Source organism: Phocoena phocoena, chromosome 5 (genome assembly GCF_963924675.1).
Source record: "Phocoena phocoena chromosome 5, mPhoPho1.1, whole genome shotgun sequence".
Taxonomy (NCBI): Eukaryota; Metazoa; Chordata; class Mammalia; order Artiodactyla; family Phocoenidae; genus Phocoena; species Phocoena phocoena.
The window spans coordinates 117,457,649-117,475,470 of record NC_089223.1 but is presented as its reverse complement, the minus strand read 5'-3'; the positions used below and the strand labels follow the sequence as shown (position 1 = coordinate 117,475,470).

Genomic DNA, 17,822 nt, shown 5'->3' with positions numbered 1-17,822 from the left:
ATGTTGAATATTTTCCATGGTTGGTCAGACTTGGACTTAAAATAGATATGAGAAAGTTCTTCAGGTTTACTGTCAGTAACATTATTAACTTCAGAGCCAGCTGGATGATGGCATGGTGTATGACCAATCCAAATGTAAAGGTAACCTTGTCTGAATCCTCCTGGTCCATCAAATATAAATAATAAGGTGAAGGTGCAAGAATAGAATTGCAAGGAACAGTGGGAGAAGCAGTCGTCAGAAAGCAAAACAAACACAAGAAAAAAAAATCTGTGACATCACTCAGAAATGATGCTAATAATTGTGAGTTCTCACCCTACGGCCTCCACACACATGGGATTACTTGTGCTTCACAATCAGGCCCTGGAATCAGTAACCCTTCATGCCCCAATCATGTGATTTCCCAAAGGAAAACAATAGCCATATGTACCTTTAGCTGCAGCCTGCTCACCTTTTTATATGTTACTCCATTTTACTGTACTCTACCACTTGCCTCAGTGAGGAAAACAAACATGCCTTCATGGGCAATTGGAGATGTACTCAATTTCTTAGGTAACTGGGGAGAGAGGATGGGAATCAATCTCTAAGGATAATTGTCCTTCTTACCCATCCAGTTTACTTTAAAGAAGTCTTCTGAAATGAGCTAATATATGTAAAACATCTGGCAAGGAGCCTAGTACATAATAAGTACTCTGTAATTATTAATCCCCTCTTTCTTACCTACCTTACTAAACTATGTACATTCCAACAGTCCCCAAGGTACCTTCTCTGCAACATCAAACAGGTGGCTGAGGTTGACAGACCAGAGCTGATCCCTGTCCTCGATAAATTTCTTATCCTTTAATACTAGTAATAGAGATAAAGCACTACTTAAAAAGGAAATGTCAGTCAATACATGTTATGTTTTCACCTCATTTGAACCTTTTCACTGTAGGAACACAGCTGTTATGTTACATAAAGACTGTGTCCTAATGTTGATAACACTGATCACTGTTCTTTTGTGGCTAAAGCATAAACCTAAGGATCTGCTTACTTAATATAATGGCCCATGTCTATTTAGGGGTGCTCCCAGACTTTTTAAGTGTGCAAAGAAGATAAATATGTTTTAAGTCAATCTGAGTTAGATTTTTGACTCACTAAAAATATTCTCCTTGGACCCAGACTGGGAGGTGACATCTGAAATTAAATTAAGTTGAGGACTTGCTAGGCATTCTCAGGGACTCAAGTAACACTGCAAACAATTCGTTTCAAGCAAAGTGGACACTCAGCTTCAGCTACAAGATTACTCTTCCGCAACAGATGGTTTCCACACCTGAACTGTGACACCACTTTTCTTTGCTGAGAACTTCGGCCTTGGTGCCACAAAGTAAGATGTCGAGGCTGATTCTTGCTTTGGAGAGGTGGGAATGGCCACGGGCACTGGGGAGGCGCTTACTGGTGAGGTGGCCTCGGCAAAGAAGGAAAGCTGAGAGCTATAGGCTGGCACTGAGTACACAGACGAGGCCTGCACATTAGTGGGCGAGCCAGCATTCACTGGCCGAGGAGGAATAGCTTGCTTCATGGCTGGCAGTGAACTGACCTTGACTGATGACTTTGCAGGGAGGCCATCCTTTGCATCTGGAGGTTGGAAAGTAAACAAGGATGCATTTAGCTGATAAGGTTGGTGCTTCATGACATCCAAAGCATTAAGGGGTTTCTTGCCCTTTTTCTTGCTTGTTTTGGAGGCCTGTGGGGCTGATGGCTGGGACTTGACAGCAGCCAGTGGGTAGGAGGGGGAGTGGATGGGATTGTAGGCCACAGGAGGAGGTGCTCGGACATTGGAGGAGTACTTCCAGCCGGCCGGGAGAGATGGAGTGGGAGACTGAGCACGGGCAGCATGGGCCTGCACGGTGTCTGAATCTACCACGTACTTTTTCATCCTCGACTGCCTTTTAGCAAAGAGCTGGGCTCCTTTCCCACTCATTCCTGGAAGCTCATTGGATGGTCCCATTGCGCCAGTATGAGCAGTGTTTACCGTTGGTGTGGGAGCTGATGGTTTGGGAGTGTAGTTCAGACTGGCTACCGATGCTTGTGGTCCTTTGAAGGGACCAGCCAGGCTCAGAGCACTAGCAGGCCGGGCAGTAGGGTAAGAAGGCTGCGCTATTTTGATGGAGGAAACAACGGTGCCATGTGATGGGTTGGATGTGGGGAAGGCAGGAGGTTGGGCTGGAGCCACTCCTGGCGACCAGACTGGAGAAACTGGAGTTACTGGTTGGGAGGATGAGGACTTGACAGAAGGCTTTGGAGCGACAGGAGGTGGGGTCTTTTGTTTTGCAGTGGGGCTTTGCATGAAATTACAAGCCTCTGCTCCTAAACTGAGGTAGTCTTCTTCTGGTCCGGAATCTCCTCCTGCCCCAGTGCCCTTTTTGCCTTCCGAATTTTGAAGAAGTGACAAGAGTTCAGGATTTGGGCTTACTTTGGGCTCTTTAAAAGTGAACATGGGTTTTGTCGTGCTTCTCCTTTTGGCCTCCTGCAATATTCCTGTTCTTTTTGCTGGCACCGCGATCCTTTCATCCCGGGAAGCTATTTGTTCAGATGAATCGTAAAAGGCTGGCTGGGACCATGGGCCAGGCTGGGGCCACGGAGGGGGCTGTGCTGGGCCAGCTGTTGGACTTGACACTGCTCTGGAGAAGGTTTCAGGTGGGGGTGTGACTGCAGAATAAGGTGGAGGCGCAGGAAAGTCTGCAATGGGACTGGTCATGTTTCGCGTTGGAGAGAAGGGGGTTGCTGGCTGGTTCACGGACCCCGGGAAGGGTTTGGCCGTTCTATTCATAGGGATCATCCTCTGAGCCTCTGCTGTCTCGGACAACCCAGTGAAGCCATTCTGTTGGGGCACATGGCCAAGGCCATGGCTCACCTCGATGTAGGTTTTGCTTGCAGACCTCTGCACTCTCACCGATTCTTCTTCCTTCCTTTGGTAAGATATCATGGTTCTCAGGCCATCCATCTGGGCAGCATCTGGTTCTCTGCTTGGCATTCCACTCATCCTCTCCTCCTCTTTTTGGGCTGTGATCTGATCCATCCTCTCCCTCCTCTTAGCAAACATGATGGCCCCCTTGCCTGTGGTGTCTGGCAACATCTCCATCTTGTCCCCTCTGTTCAGTTTCTTTTCAATGTCCACTAGTCCAGAATCCCAGTCAAAGTTCACAACTTGTGTGTTGTCGTCAGTGTCAGACAATAACTCTTCCTCCACCTCGGATTCGCTTGCACCCAGAAATGCTACTTCACATGTATCCTCTTTGTCGCCTTCTTCCTCCTCCTCCTCTGCCTCTCGATCAAGTTCACCAGTCCCGTAACTGACTAGGGTGTATTTCCTGGCCCTCCGACGGCGCTTCTTAAACATCAACACCCCCTTGGAGTTGGGGTTGGGGGCATCTGTCAGAAGGAGGGCAATGCTTTTGCATTTAGATTTTGCTTCTTTCACCTGCTTTTCTGATAGGCTTTCACTCCTCCTGAGCCCTAGGGAAAATACAAAAATTATATTGAGTTGGCGAGTTCAAGGAAGACTCCATGGCAACCCAGAAACCAACTCTCCTGGGGGAAAATGAATGCAGAAGAAACATGTTTACAGTTGGGTACTGAATTTTGAAGCAATGCAACTCATTTCTCCTTCTTATTTCTTTTAAAATGTATACTTCTGTAATGATATACATGATGGTATAATACAGATATAATTTGTATATATATAATATGCCATTTCATTTTTTCCTGTAAATACATTTTATATATGTTGGTTAGAATATATGTTTCATAATTTGTTTCTGTATGGCTCCTTACACTTTAACAATAAACACTGGAAAATAAAGTCAGTTAGTCGGATGTAATTAAAATTACAAAGGAAAGAATTTAAGGACATAATATTTTCTGAAAACAAGTTAGGACATACCTTGCATTTCCATATTTATAAAAAATAAAATGTTGATATAAAACATTTCCAAGCATTTTTAAAAAGTGGGAGGGGGAAACAAGAAAATATTGTTTACCTAAATGTTTCAATGTAATAAGTTTAAATATTTAAGTTTTCTGTTTCTTTTTTTTTTACTTTGCCATTCTCCCAAAGTCTTTGCATTCACAGCTACTAAATTAATATAAAGTCAAAAAACTGAATGAATAATAATTGAAGGTACTGAATCAATAATTAATAGTAATTCAGAATACAAGATTATTGTGAATACATTTAAGAAATTTTAGCTACAAAGTTGTCTAGATAAATTTGTTTGTAAATGTATTACCATCTTGGAAATATAATACTACTTTAGTTGCAGCAAGAATAAGTGTAAATCTTGGGGAAATTTTTAAATTATATTACTAGTGACCCTTATAACTGTGGGTAAAAACTGATGTGGAAATTAAGTCATGTAACATGAGAACTTGACAGTTTTAAAATAACAAAAAGCTATATTTCAATTTTTAATTTTATTATTATTGTTATAAAAAATAAATTGGTGGCAAATTAATTTATAGTACCAGCTAATTATAATCATGTGTTCCATGATAAATGAGCATGGTTCACAAATAATTTTTGAGTTCCTCAAAATAGTTAAATGGAAATTTCAGAAAATCTTTTTGAATATTTTTTTGATTGGAAATCAGCTCTATTTTTCACTGGAAAAAATCAGACTTAATGGTTACTTTTTCAAAAATAAAATAGAATCAGAATAGTTTTATAACAAAATTACAGATATTCACTGGTAATCAAATTTTATTTAGAGAATATAGTAAAAAGTGGGGTCATTCCTAAATGTAATTCCTTTTTTGACTAGTGTTATACAACTTACTATTAAATTGACAGTCACAGTTGCACAGTTGTTGCTAACTTCACTGCCAACATGTAAAATATGTGTGAGTGCTGCCTTAATGCACTTGTTTAATATGCTATAAATGTGAAGATGCATACAGATGCTTAAAGTATAAGGAATGATTAACATCACTTGCCAATTCAACTACAAATGGTTATGCTAAAAATACGCTTTAAAAGGAATAACAATAGTTAGGAGACTTAATATACTTTGAATAACCAAGATCATTACTTTTGTGTATCATTCGTACATTCAAGTGCCTTTGACAGTCAGTTTTTACCTCCTCAAATGAAATTCCAAATTTGTTTCTAAAAAGCACATGAAAGAAAATAGCAAAAAGCATAAGACCTAACTGCCATTCTTATCTTCATTCTCCAATCTGTAATCGCTCCCCTGGGTAAAACAAAACACTGTAAAAAGCCTTGACTTTAAAATATATTTTGTGTTGGGGGACATTTAAATGCCTCCACATGGCCCTGGGGATTGACTTTTGTGTCTAGAAGGTAGATGAAACGCTTTGCGGTCTAGTGAAGACTTGCAAAACGGAGAGGATCATGTAACTGCTTAGCATTCCACATGTCCTTGTCCGTCAAACTCACTTCTGCAAGCATCATCACGCTGCACAATGATTTTTTTTCAAAACGAGGATCTGCTTTTAATATCAGTGGTGGAGACCGTATTTTAAAGACACCTCTCAGCAGCAGACTCAACAGTTTTTGACGGTTAAACTCAGCGTCCACATGACTTCAGATACTCTCAGATGCTATTTTAACATGAAATATCACAATATTCTGAGACAAATCAAAAAGGCACATTAACAGTATTATTTTCTTTAACAGTTCCTGTGTCTTTGGGAATAAAAGAAAATGCATTAAAAACATTTAAGTCTACTACAAAGTTCAAACTTATTACTTCCAGTTCAGAAATTGGTATTTTCCACAATTTCATGTTTGTTATTTTGTGCATTAATAAATTAAAAAAAAAAAAAGCCAATGAGAGACGTAAGAAAATCTTACCAAAAAGAAAAAGAAATTCACGCAGGCAAAGCAGGAGCAAAATACCCTATCTCCCAAGCCCCTTCCAACAGCCCAGCAGTGGCCCCCTGGGCAGGACTTACGTGCGTGGCGTGCTCTGTGCTTGTGAGGTCTGCTGTGATCCCTTTCTGAGCGTGGATCTTCTCCCTGCTCTGTGCCTTCTGATGAGACTGCAAAGGATACCAGAGAAGGAGGTGCTTCTGACTGCCCTCCTTCCACTGGAGAATCCACACACCCCTTTCCTGCCTGAAGCCTGCTCCCTTCCGTCTTCTGCCTATCAGAGCAGTCGAAGATCACTTCCACTCGGGGCAGCCCGGTGTCTCCTGCTTCACTTCCCTGGATCACTCTCAACTCTTGGCCACCGGAGATCTGGATTATCTTGCTGGACCTCAGACAAGGCTCCCCTTTCTCATCAGTGGGGACAGAATTTATGTGGACGATCCCGTCATGCTGTAAATTAGGATCTTGGTCAGGAGGCTTAGATTTTTCAGTTCCCAGGAGAGCCACTACAGGGGCACTAGTGCGCTTGTGTCTCTCTTGTGAAAGGGACAGTTGTAGCTCAACCACAGTGCCTGGCCGCCCCGCTTCTGCCTTCTCCCTTAAGATAACCTCCTCTGGTAAGCGCCCACTTTTAGAGTCATACGTGTGAGGAGCCAGGCCTGTTTCTTCTTTTATGCTCCCAGAAAAACCAGCACCACTTGCTTGGTCCTCAGCTAGGGGAGCTCCACTCTTGACCTGGGCGATGTAGAACTCCCTGTACTGGCTCTTTGTGGCTGGTCGAATCTGTAGGGTGGTACTTTCCATGTACCCTTCATGGATGAGATGCTCGTGGTTTTTGTTTTCTGTTTCAGAGTTCAAAGTCTCACTTATTCCACTGGATGGTCTGCACACAGAAAAATCAGTCCAGACAGTTAAATCAGAGTGTGTTACACCTGCCAAAGAACTTCGTGACACTTTTATGATGTCTAATACAGGATACAGTAAAAATATTTCCTCTTAAATGTCAACTGCAACATATTTGAAAACAGAAATTGGCAACATGTTTATATTATTATTTAAAGATCTTCCAAATAAACTTGTCTTTTAAAGCAAAGCAAAAATGCTCACAAAAGGTTATGAAACGGAAATCCATCCTAAATTCAGCTTTTATTTTTTTCAAAGCACAAGTTATAGCTACATGGATGCCCTTCATCTATAATTATTGGGGTGTTTACAAATACCATGCTTGTTATAATATGACAAAGCATTTTAATGTCTTATTGACTAAGTTTAGGTCTGGACATTATAAAGTCTCATAAACATATTCAGCAGCTTCAGAGCAATATTAATATACAGATAACTCAAGTAATTCTTTTAGAGGCTGTGCTTTCTTGAAAGGAATGAAATAGAAGCTGTTTTTTTAAGCTCCAATGAGCATGTGTTTTGTAATAAGTGGACCCCAGCCCAGTACTCTTGTGTAAAGAGAAATCCTTTCCATGCTGCAATGAATCACTGAGTCATGGAGTATTTATAATCTGAGATGCCTCCCCTTCTCTACTTGAACTTGCTCTCTTGGAGCATTTTCCTTATAGGATCTCTGAAGTCAAACTGTTCCTTAATCTCTCAGCTAAGGAGCCCACAGCTGTTCACCACAGTCCTTTGAATTTGACCTTTACCATTCCCAGATGGTTTTGCAAATTTGGGTTTGCAAGAAGCAGTGTCAGTTAAGGGTTAAACAACTTCTTGCTAAAACTCTAATTTAAACTTTAGCTGCTTTTAGAAGAGAAGCATCATTCACAGAACAGCTGTAGGAGATGCCTTCATTTCTTACATTTGTAAGTTTTTTAAAGAAGCAGCAGCGCCTATCTTGGCCCCTTTCTTCTTCCCACAAAATGTACCCTAACTAGTGCAGGGTCATCAATTGAAGGGAGTGAGCCCCTACTTCTATTCTACTCAAGGGAATTTACCTTAGAATTTATGTTGTAGTAAAATTTAAGACTAATATTCAAAATAATTACTCCTAACTTTGCTTTTGACTGCATTTGGCAAAACAAAAATAAACAAAACACAAACTAACAGTCAAACGAAATGCAGCTTTCTCTATACAAGTAATCTGTAAAGCTTCCTGGTAATACCAAAAAAAACCATTATAATATAGTATTTTTTAAACATGTTGAAAGCAAATTAGATCCTCCTTTTATAGGAAATGATGAATACACTGTATGCAACTGAATTTGAGGGTACCAAAAGGCCAGAGAGTTTTAGTTTAGGAAGGCCTTGAGATGGAAGTAGATTAAATCACTTTGAATTATGTTAGCAATCAGTTATGAAGCTGAGAAGAGAAAAGTTTGAATTCGTTCCAGCCTTACACACTGTAATACAGGCAAATGGGTCAGATAAATGTTAACATTTATTGGTAGCCAAGGTAAAATGGATAGCTATACATGAATAAAAATCATAAAAGAACTAGAGGTTAAAGCTTTATACCTTAACATGCTCATTTCCATTCAGGGCACATAGGGGTACTCAATTCCACAATTTATGTGTCATAATTATATGGGTATATATATATATAATCATTTAAATGAAGTTTACCGTAATAGAGACAATGTTAAAGGAGGATTTTTTTAAGGTAGTCTGACCCAGCTATCTCTGGGCAATAGTCCAGGAAAAGTAAATCGCTTGTCCTCTAGGGATAGACAAGAGTTACATGAGTGAGAGAAATATTTAATTCCAGGAAACAATGTTCAGTTACCCAGATTGGTGGTGGTGGTGGTGGTGGTGGTGGTGGTGATGATGATGATGATGACCTTTGGGCTGATTTTAATTTGAGATTCCATTTTGAATCTCGTCAATTATTTATTTATTTTTTAAAAGGAAAAATAATAATAATCATGATTCCAGTTCTTAAAAGTAGCAGAGAACGAGTCTATTTATTTCTGAAAGTAAATAGGTACCTAAGACTCAGCTTTAAACCATCAAGGACTTTCCCAATGGTAGTCAGTCATAATCAAAACAAAAACTAGTAGGGGATGTCTCAGACTACAAGTGTGTTCTGAAGAGACTGGCCTCATTAAATCAGCAAAGACACTACAAGGGAATGAGTTAGAAAAGGTTTTTCTCCCATTTTGGATGTGATTGAACACTTCAGATACCTCAGAGATTGATGCATAATAATGGCCAACCCTGTGACTACACTTGGCAACATTCCTGTTAGATCCCTTTTAAAAGCAAATGGCAGCTTTATAAATAAATAGGATCCCAGGGGCTTAAACACTGGGCTTGAAGGGTAAATATTTAGATAGGAGATTCTGAGACAAATGCTAGATTTCTTTTATTTTCACAAAATTTTGGCCAAAGTGAGTTCACATTTGTATAGAAATGGAATCATATTGAATGAGTATCAGAGGGGTAATGCTGTACGTAGTCTTTCTGCAGAGTTAAGGCAAAACCTAGAAGGTTTTGAAATTCTGTGTGAAAAGTCCTTCTCTTGTCTTTCTGAAGGCTGCTCTCTAGGAAGCCAGAGTGTTCCTTTGTGGATTCATTATAATGCCATGGTCAGGGCCTCATTTGCAAAGTTAATGTGGACTATACTTGCCATTTGCACATGGTAAAAATGTTGATGCTATAGTTTTTTGTGATCACCCTCATTGTTTTCATGTTTAAAGTTTACTTCTGCATTTTTAAGCAACTAGGTGAGGAGGGTGGTATTTGGAGAGATCAAATTGACAAGTGATTTGCATTGATAGTCCAAAAACTAACCATTAGCTTTTGCCCATATCCAAATACTGGTTTTTCTGGCAAACAGAAATTGGACTGCTTTTAAGGGTTTCTTGGTTCTTTTCCTTCTCCTAGGCATCCTCTTTCTATTCAAATAAATATTATATAGTATAATATTGTGACATTTAAACATTTTAAATTAATCTAGGTAGGAATCTAGGAATTTTAATTTAGTGATCCTGACCCACCAAAAAATCTTGACCTAGAAGTATTATGTTCAATATACTGAGCTTCTTAAGGAAGTAGTCTAAAATACCTAAGATTTTCAACAGAGTTCTTGAAACAAAATTTTCAAGTTAATTCTCAATTAACCAGAAAATTCAGTTGATTAGAATTGCCATTTTTCAAACACTATGATTTTTCTGTTTAACTATACTGACCTACGGAGCACCCTCATTTCCCCATAAATAACAATTTATATGGTAGTAGGAGCTATAGCTTTCCCATGTAGCTTCGGGAGAAAATATACATTCCAACGAATCTTCTTACCTTTTGACGAGCATTTGGAGAGAGTCTGTTATGCTCTCCATGAGCTTGACGACCTCTGGGTGGGTGAGGTCTGCACAAGGGCTGCCATTGATAGAAACCACTTCATCCCCCTCACAGAGCCCAGACCCGGAGGCTTTGCTCTGGCTTCGGATCTGAGTGGAGTGAAAAAGGAGGCAACAGTTAGAATTATATAACATAAAAAAACGCGCCACTATCTCTGAGAAATTTCTACTTGGGAGAGGTAAATAGATCTTCAGACTGTAAAAGCAGCCCTGATTTTTAATTTACCTGTTAACCTATAAGTCCATCTTAAACACTTTTCACCCATTACGCACAATTTATTATACACCATAATGTCAACATTTAATTCATAGCATTTTAAGTAAACAGAAAAAAAGGAAATCAAATCTATGGTGAAGGAACTAGAAAAACAGAAGTAAAGAATAGTGAAGAATGGAGGAAGACAGATGTTTAAACTGATTATACGTTAAAAATAATTATTTCACACTGTGAAGCTTGATCCAATCAGAAAGTGGCTTCTCCCATTAAAATAAAATTTAAAAGCCCTTCTCATTGCCAGGGTGGATGGAACACCAAATGTAAGAAGGACGTGTAGGGCAGGACAATCAATTTAAGGAGATAGCTGTACAGCTCAGTGAACTGATGAAAGCCATCCCAGTAAAATGGGGAAATTAGGCAGCAGGATATTAATAATTACATCAGAGGAAGAAATCCTTCATTGAAATCAACTATTCAGGACTTGATAATAAGCAAACTGTAGCAAAAAAGAAAGAAAAAAAAGGGATTATTTTGCAAAAAAAGTAGAAACAGCCCTGCTATAAGGATTGCATCATATTCCAGCACAGATTCAGTGGGACAAGAAATGACTAAAAACCTAGAAGAGAACCTTCAGATCCTGGAAGAAAAGAAATTCAGAGGAGTAGAATAGCAACAGAGCTCCCACCAGTCCTTAGTGAAGAATAACATTCAGTTATTCCTGGAGGTTTACATTCTGTATAATTATGATTATGGTAAATTGCTGTGCTGGTTATTATCCATCTGCCCTTCCAGGCCCATTCTCTACCCTCCCTGGCGCCTCTTTATGGCAGTGGGAGGATTGGCCTGTAGAGACTGCAGTGACCAGGTTCCCTTGCCTGCCAACTCCTGGTTGGATTTGGTCAACAGGAAGCCCCAGTAAGAGATCAAAGAGCAAGGGAAATGAGAGGTGAGGGAGGTGTTCTCCCTGCAAGACCTGCTGGGCCACGATTTGGCAATGGCTTTGCTCCTTGATCTAGACAGTTAGAGCTCTTGTCCGTCTGTCCCTCTACCATGCCTTAACTCTTGTTATATTCCAATAACACACACCATCTCTTTGCATCTTCAGGCCTAAGGGTAATAATAGCTTCCTGCTCTTGATCTCTGGGTGCTTCATTATCATTTGTTGGTTCACTTGAGCCTGCCTTTAGTCCCTGCATTACATTATCTTTAATTACTCCTTTGAACAGGCCACCTATTTCCTGCTAGGACCCTAAATGATACTAATGTGTTTAGATTTCATTTTATAACGTGAATTTAATAGTTCTCAGTGAACCATGTATCATGATCATACAATCTCAAATTTAAGAATACTTTAAGATAATCTTATATACATTTTCTACCAAGGGGATCCCTGTTTGACCACTAAAATTAAGATTCTGAGTCCAAAGAGGCCCAAACCAGGTAACCAGTGCTTCTTGAAGAATGTTTTCATAGCCAGGCTCATTTCTGATTTGGCATAAAATGTATTTCAATTTATCTCTAACAGATGCCCACATATTCTTGCTAAGGTCTTAAATGATAATTAATATGCTGACTGAAACAGGTTTAAAGTTTATATCTCCAAGTGCATTTATATTTTAAGTGATACTCTTGGAAGCAGAAGCATATCTTTAAGTGCCAAAGCAATGCTGCTATTGAAATTTGAAGTGATTCAGTTAGTTTTGTTCTGGGAGTGTCTATCCTTTTATTGTTATAAGTTATAAGAAGTCCTTCCCCTTTTTCTGAAAAATCAATCTCATTCCTTTTGTTTTGAAAGAACACACTAATTTATTGCAAAAATTAAATGAACTCAATATTTCCAAGGCTATAAGGAAGCAACAAAAGCAATGAGAAAGAGAATTTCACCCAGTTTTGAAAAATATTTGTTTATTGACTGCCAAATATATTTTTTGTTGTCTTGCATGAAATTATTAAAATAAAGAATCATGAGAGAGTTGTTAATAAGTCAAGAATAAAACAATGCTCAACAATGAACATTTAAGTTAGGAATAGAGTTATTCACATTTCATTCAAATTTATTTAATTTTTTTAAATAAAATAAGATTAGGTGGATAATAAAGCATGTTTCTGAAGCATAAAACCATTCATCCAGTGGAGTCAGATGTACTAGAGTACAAACAGAAAATTCATCCTTTTGAGAACCAAAGGGGTTTTATGTTGATAAAGCAGATGCACCATTATACCCTGTACCCCGGCCCCCACCAGGCCCAATCCTGAAGCTGGGGTTCTGTTTATCAGCAATAAGTTGTGTGAGTTTTGAGCAGCTTCATGGGTTTGCAGAGCAAGATGAAAAATTGGTCCTTGGAAAAAAACCAAATCCACAACTTGATAGAGCTGTCTATCATCCAAACATGTGTTGCTTGATGGGAAAAGTACAGTTCATCATTATGCTTGTCAAGTGGAGCTTTTAGTGGTATCCAAATAAGCAAAAGCACTATGGTAGGAGCCATTAGCATTCCTTCAGAGCATACATTCTGAGGTCAACATTTGGAATCAACTGCTGTGATTGTGTTTAGCTGACCTTTTACATTTGTCTGAACAGAAGGAAATATTTTTTCCCTCAAGAACCATGTTAAATATGGTGATACTTTCCTTGCTGCAGAGACTTTTCTAAAGGACTACTCTTTCTCCATTATTAATAGGACTAAACTAAACAAAGGTTATATGCCAAGTCAGTTATGCCCAAACATATCCCTTGCAATCACCAACTTCACCAATATGGTTCTGTTCATAGGTGTATTATGAAGAATAAACATTTATTAGGATACAAAAGATCTTTACCTTATATTGTGTATAATTATGTATTTTTATAATTTGTATAATTGTGCATTATTATGTATCTGAGTAAAAATTCTATTCCCTGAAAACATTCTTACTTGTTAAAATGAAATACATTGTCAGTAAAAAGAGTAAGTTTGCATGTAAAAATCATTACTATTTATAATGCTGAATCTCTATCAGTGAAATTATCAACCAGTCTTCTCCTCAGGCCATTAGTCCTAGATTCATAAAATATGTGTCCTAGTGGAAAAGAACACCAACTCTGATGAAAGAAGACATAGGATTCAATTGTGTGGCTCCAAAGCTTGCTAACTCTCTGAACTTAGATGAGTTACATTACATCCTTAAGCTCTAGCTTTCTAAAGTGTAAAATAGAACTAATAAATTTGATCTCTCTAGATGGTTAATAAGGATTAGAAATAATATGTGTTAAGTTCCATGATGCACATACAGCTCATAGAAGTGCTCAAGAAGGGACTAATGAATAAGAATGCATTGACTTCCTACACACACACACACACACACACACACACACACATACACACACACAAACAAAAAGAACATGCCAAGTAAAAAGAAAAACTGTAAAATGTTAGTACTTTGTCTATAAGATGTTTGAAAATATCTGGATTTATTTTCAGTTTTTATCCATATATTTGGCATTATCTCATCATAATCTAAGATAAACAATGTTTTATCTGTCTTTTCCTCAGTGAGTACACATTTCATAACTGAAATATGGAAGAGAAGACAAGCCTATTTATTGTTTCCCAGCAGAAGTAATAATACAAATATTTAAATATTAGTGGCTTGTTTTTATTGAGCGGTTACTATACTAAGCCCTTTACATCCTTAAACCATTTATCCCTATAAAACATTAATGAGAAGTATAAATGTACTTCTACTTGTATGTGTTCAGATGTGCTGTCATTACTCTCATTTTTATGGATCGGAAAACAGAGACTCAGAAAAGTTAGGTACTTTGCCTAAAATCACACAGCTAGGACCAGAACTTGAACACAGGGATTTTGACTCCAGGGCTTGTGTTTTTAACCATTACACATACTGCCTACCTAGTCGATAGTCTAAATTCTCTACCATGAGCCCTACAGTGAAGAGAGAGAGGAGTGCAATAACAATTGACCTACAGTGAGTAAAGTCAGGGAGGAAATGGGAGAGACTAGGAAGAAGTGACCGAAACTTGCCTGGTCAGTCCATAAACCAATGTTGGGAAGGACAGGTTTTTTTAATTTTGTTTTCCTTCTTCTTCTTCCTCTTTTATTATTTTAAGAGTTATATATATGTAATATTCTTTAAAGATTTTTCAATCTTTAATTTTTAATTGTCAATTTTATGACCCAATATGTTACAAATTCAAAATTGAATAAAACTGTGTTTTGCAAACTGTGATTTGAAACAACGTACCTATGTGAGCATGTAATATAACTCCCTTTCTTTGAAAACATTCCCTTAGAGACCTCATTCCACACCTAATACATTAGTCAGATGAGTGAGTTTCTATCCATAAATCCTGTATTCCCTTTCAGTGTCTCTCAATTTAATCAGAGCACAAAACGAAGAGAGATATTGGTAATGTAGATATTTACCAAATACTGTGTTGTATTGTTTACAGCCCCTTGATCCACGTCAGGAAAGATTTATTTTACTGCAACCAAGTGAAAATGTAAAGTCAAGCCTTCTTTAGGAAATTTAACAACATTATTTCATTTCATAAACTAAATCTGAGAAGAATGTCAGCTACGCTCATTTACTTTTATGATAAATAATTCCCTGGTAAAATGAAAAAAGCTCCATTTCTATTAACTTATTATTGCTTCATGTCCACGTCTTCCAGAACTGACTAGAAAGCAAGTACCAGGTTTGAGTTCTCACAGAACCTTGTACTTAAACTACTTTGTATTGTGTATATGACATATCAAGTGTGTCAGATTCCTGTTAGCGAAACTAAATCTTGTCTCATGGGCTGCATTTTCACATAGAGTTCACTGACAAGTCCTCTTGGAAGATGTCAGAGTAAGTGGTAGAACCAAGACAGTCTCCTCTTTAAATTCCACTACTATATGTATTAAAATACATGAAAGAGAAAGAGAAGATAGCATAAATTAACCTATCTTATGCAGGGCTATTCTTAATCCATAAAATAAAGTCTTGGGACCTGGAGATAACTAAGACAGGATGAAATACATGATCTCAGACAAGTAAAAACATTTTGATGGAAGCTGGAAAATAGTCTATGATCTAGTAGCTCTTTCTGAAGCCCCAGCCCTTCCTCAGTTTTCCACTTCAGGCCTTTGGCAAAACTTCCCTCATACTTCTAAGACAAAATTTAATAAGCATTCCCTCACCCCAACTGGCTCTTAAACCAAAGACTTAGATAAGTCTGTGTTTATCAGCTGTCCAGTGAAATGGTCAGAATGGTCACTGGAAGGTACAGCGAGAGCAATGATGATGGTTAAAGTTTTAGAAATAAGTAAATAATCCTACTTTTAATGGGCTTGCTTTCCAAATTCTGAAGTCCAACCTCAGCCCTTGAAGAGGGGTTTCCTAATAACAAAACTGAGTTTACAAGTTGTTGGGAATTCACGTTCACAGTGGTACAATATTTTTGGAAGTCAACAGCAAATAGCAATGTAACAGTTTCCAAATGACAAGGCGAAAGAAAACAAGGACCAGAACACAATGGAATAAAAATAATAATAAACCAAGAAAAATCTTAATAGTAGGAAGCAAAAAGTATCTTGGAATTCAGTGCAGAAATTCAAACAGCAAAATGGAAAAAAAAAGACTTGAGGACATATCTAGACTATGGGGAAAATAAACAAGAAATATAACCAGTAACTGAGTAAATAAAAAGTCGGAGAAAACTGTGGCAAAGAGTTAATGGATTCCTCGACTTTTGTCCCAAGCCCCCTTGAATGTGCCTTGTGTGCAACAGAAGCTGAGAAGATAAAATAACATTTCCCAGACTCTCCTTCAGCTAGGCTTCTGGGTGTGATTTAATTTCAACAAGCAGGTGTACCTGCGAGAAACTTGCACTTGAAATTGAATTAAATGGAGAGAGGCATTACACTGTGAGGCATCCATCTTGCTGGTGCAGATCTGGGAGATGATTTTCCTCTGGCTACAGCAGTTCTACTGGCAGTTTCTTAATCCCAGATCACAGCTAAAGTGTGTAATCCTAGACCTAGCACTGGGCCAGCCCAATAGCTTCCTGACCCCTTTAGCTTCCTGATTGTGGCACATGTTGCCAATCCCTTGGGTAGCCAGTTCTACAGTGTTGTTTGAAGTCATTTCTGGAGGCCCTGCCTAAAGCCTGCCTTTCCAGATCTTTCAACAATTCTGTAAGTACTTCTTATATTCCTTTTCTCCCTAAATTAACTAGAGAGTTTTCTATTTCCTGTAAATGAACCCTGAGCTGATACAGAAAGATAGAATCAAGGGCAAACATAGAAGGTAAAAAAGGACAAGAGCTAAAACAGCAACTGTTTCTCAGATACAGAAAAGAAAGAAAGATGGACACAGATGCTGATATCTCAAGACAGACAGGAGAGACAATGCAGGAAAATGCAGGAACTAACACCAGATAAATTGTACGAGGTCACCATCTGCTAAGAATACAGGAGGAAAGGCAGAAGGGGATTAAAACTTGAGGACAATGAAGTTCAGAAAAACCACTGTAGAGTACATACTAGGAAGTTAATATGAGAGAAATAAAAGCTTTGTGAAGAACTTAGAGGGAATAAAGTAAAATGATTATTAATATGCACTGTTGTTCAGACAAATGTTCTAAAAGGAGAGTAGATAATTCCTAAAATGAAGCGAGGCTTTTCTCCATTAAAGCATTGATAAGTATATGAAGAATTGAATAAGAAATTCAATTATACAAATTGCCTAAAAACAGTGAAAATAATTCTTAAAATGTATATTCAAGTTGGGTCATGGATGTAAATACAAGTAGACACTAGGATTTTTCAGTTATTCTATACTCAATTCCTCAATTCAAACTCAATAACCTGTTTCTCATATTGAGTTTTGAAGATTATGAACTTTTCTGCTCTGGTCGGTAATATAGGTCCAGATACTGGGCGAAAAGTTTTCCTTTTGGATGATTGTCTTTATCCTTAGGGACCAAGTCACCATAAAAGTAAAAAGCATTCCTGGTAGCAACTTTGGAAAGATTCCTGAATTAAATAACTCTTTTTAACAGGAATGAGGGCCCTAATCCATGGGGCTGCATACTTAAGAATCTGCATACCAATGTGATTCCACAGGCAGGAACGATGCTGCAATATAACTGCTATGAGCTGTTATAAAGCAGCCACCATGATGCTAGAAAACCAAGTACAAATATGGAATGGTATTCTCTGCTCTTCTTTTCTCCCTAAGAATGTAAACATCCCAGCTCTTTCAGAAAAACACTGATGGACCAGAGCCTTAGGTAGGACATGTCCCTGTCTACTCTTTTGTTGGATTAAATTGTGAAAGATTGCACAGAGGCTTTGAACTATAGGCAGATTCTTTTTATAAATATTTATACAGAATATTTTTTTAAAACTTTTAAAGACCTCATTGAAAAAGCACATGT

The 17,822-nt window shown here is 38.1% G+C and overlaps 1 protein-coding gene across 2 annotated transcripts in view; it reads right to left on the bottom strand.

Moving 5' to 3' along the window:
- The window catches only part of SYNPO2 (synaptopodin 2), a 168,270-nt gene that overhangs the window by 26,530 nt on the left and 123,918 nt on the right, over window positions 1-17,822 (bottom strand). For both annotated transcript variants that reach the window (XM_065877741.1, XM_065877740.1), the window contains exons 2-4: window positions 10,118-10,269; window positions 5,953-6,752; window positions 1,310-3,495 (exon numbers count right to left, since the gene is read on the bottom strand). In XM_065877741.1, coding sequence (XP_065733813.1) covers window positions 1,310-3,495; window positions 5,953-6,752; window positions 10,118-10,269 — 3,138 coding nt within the window. The remainder of the gene's footprint in view (window positions 1-1,309; window positions 3,496-5,952; window positions 6,753-10,117; window positions 10,270-17,822) is intronic.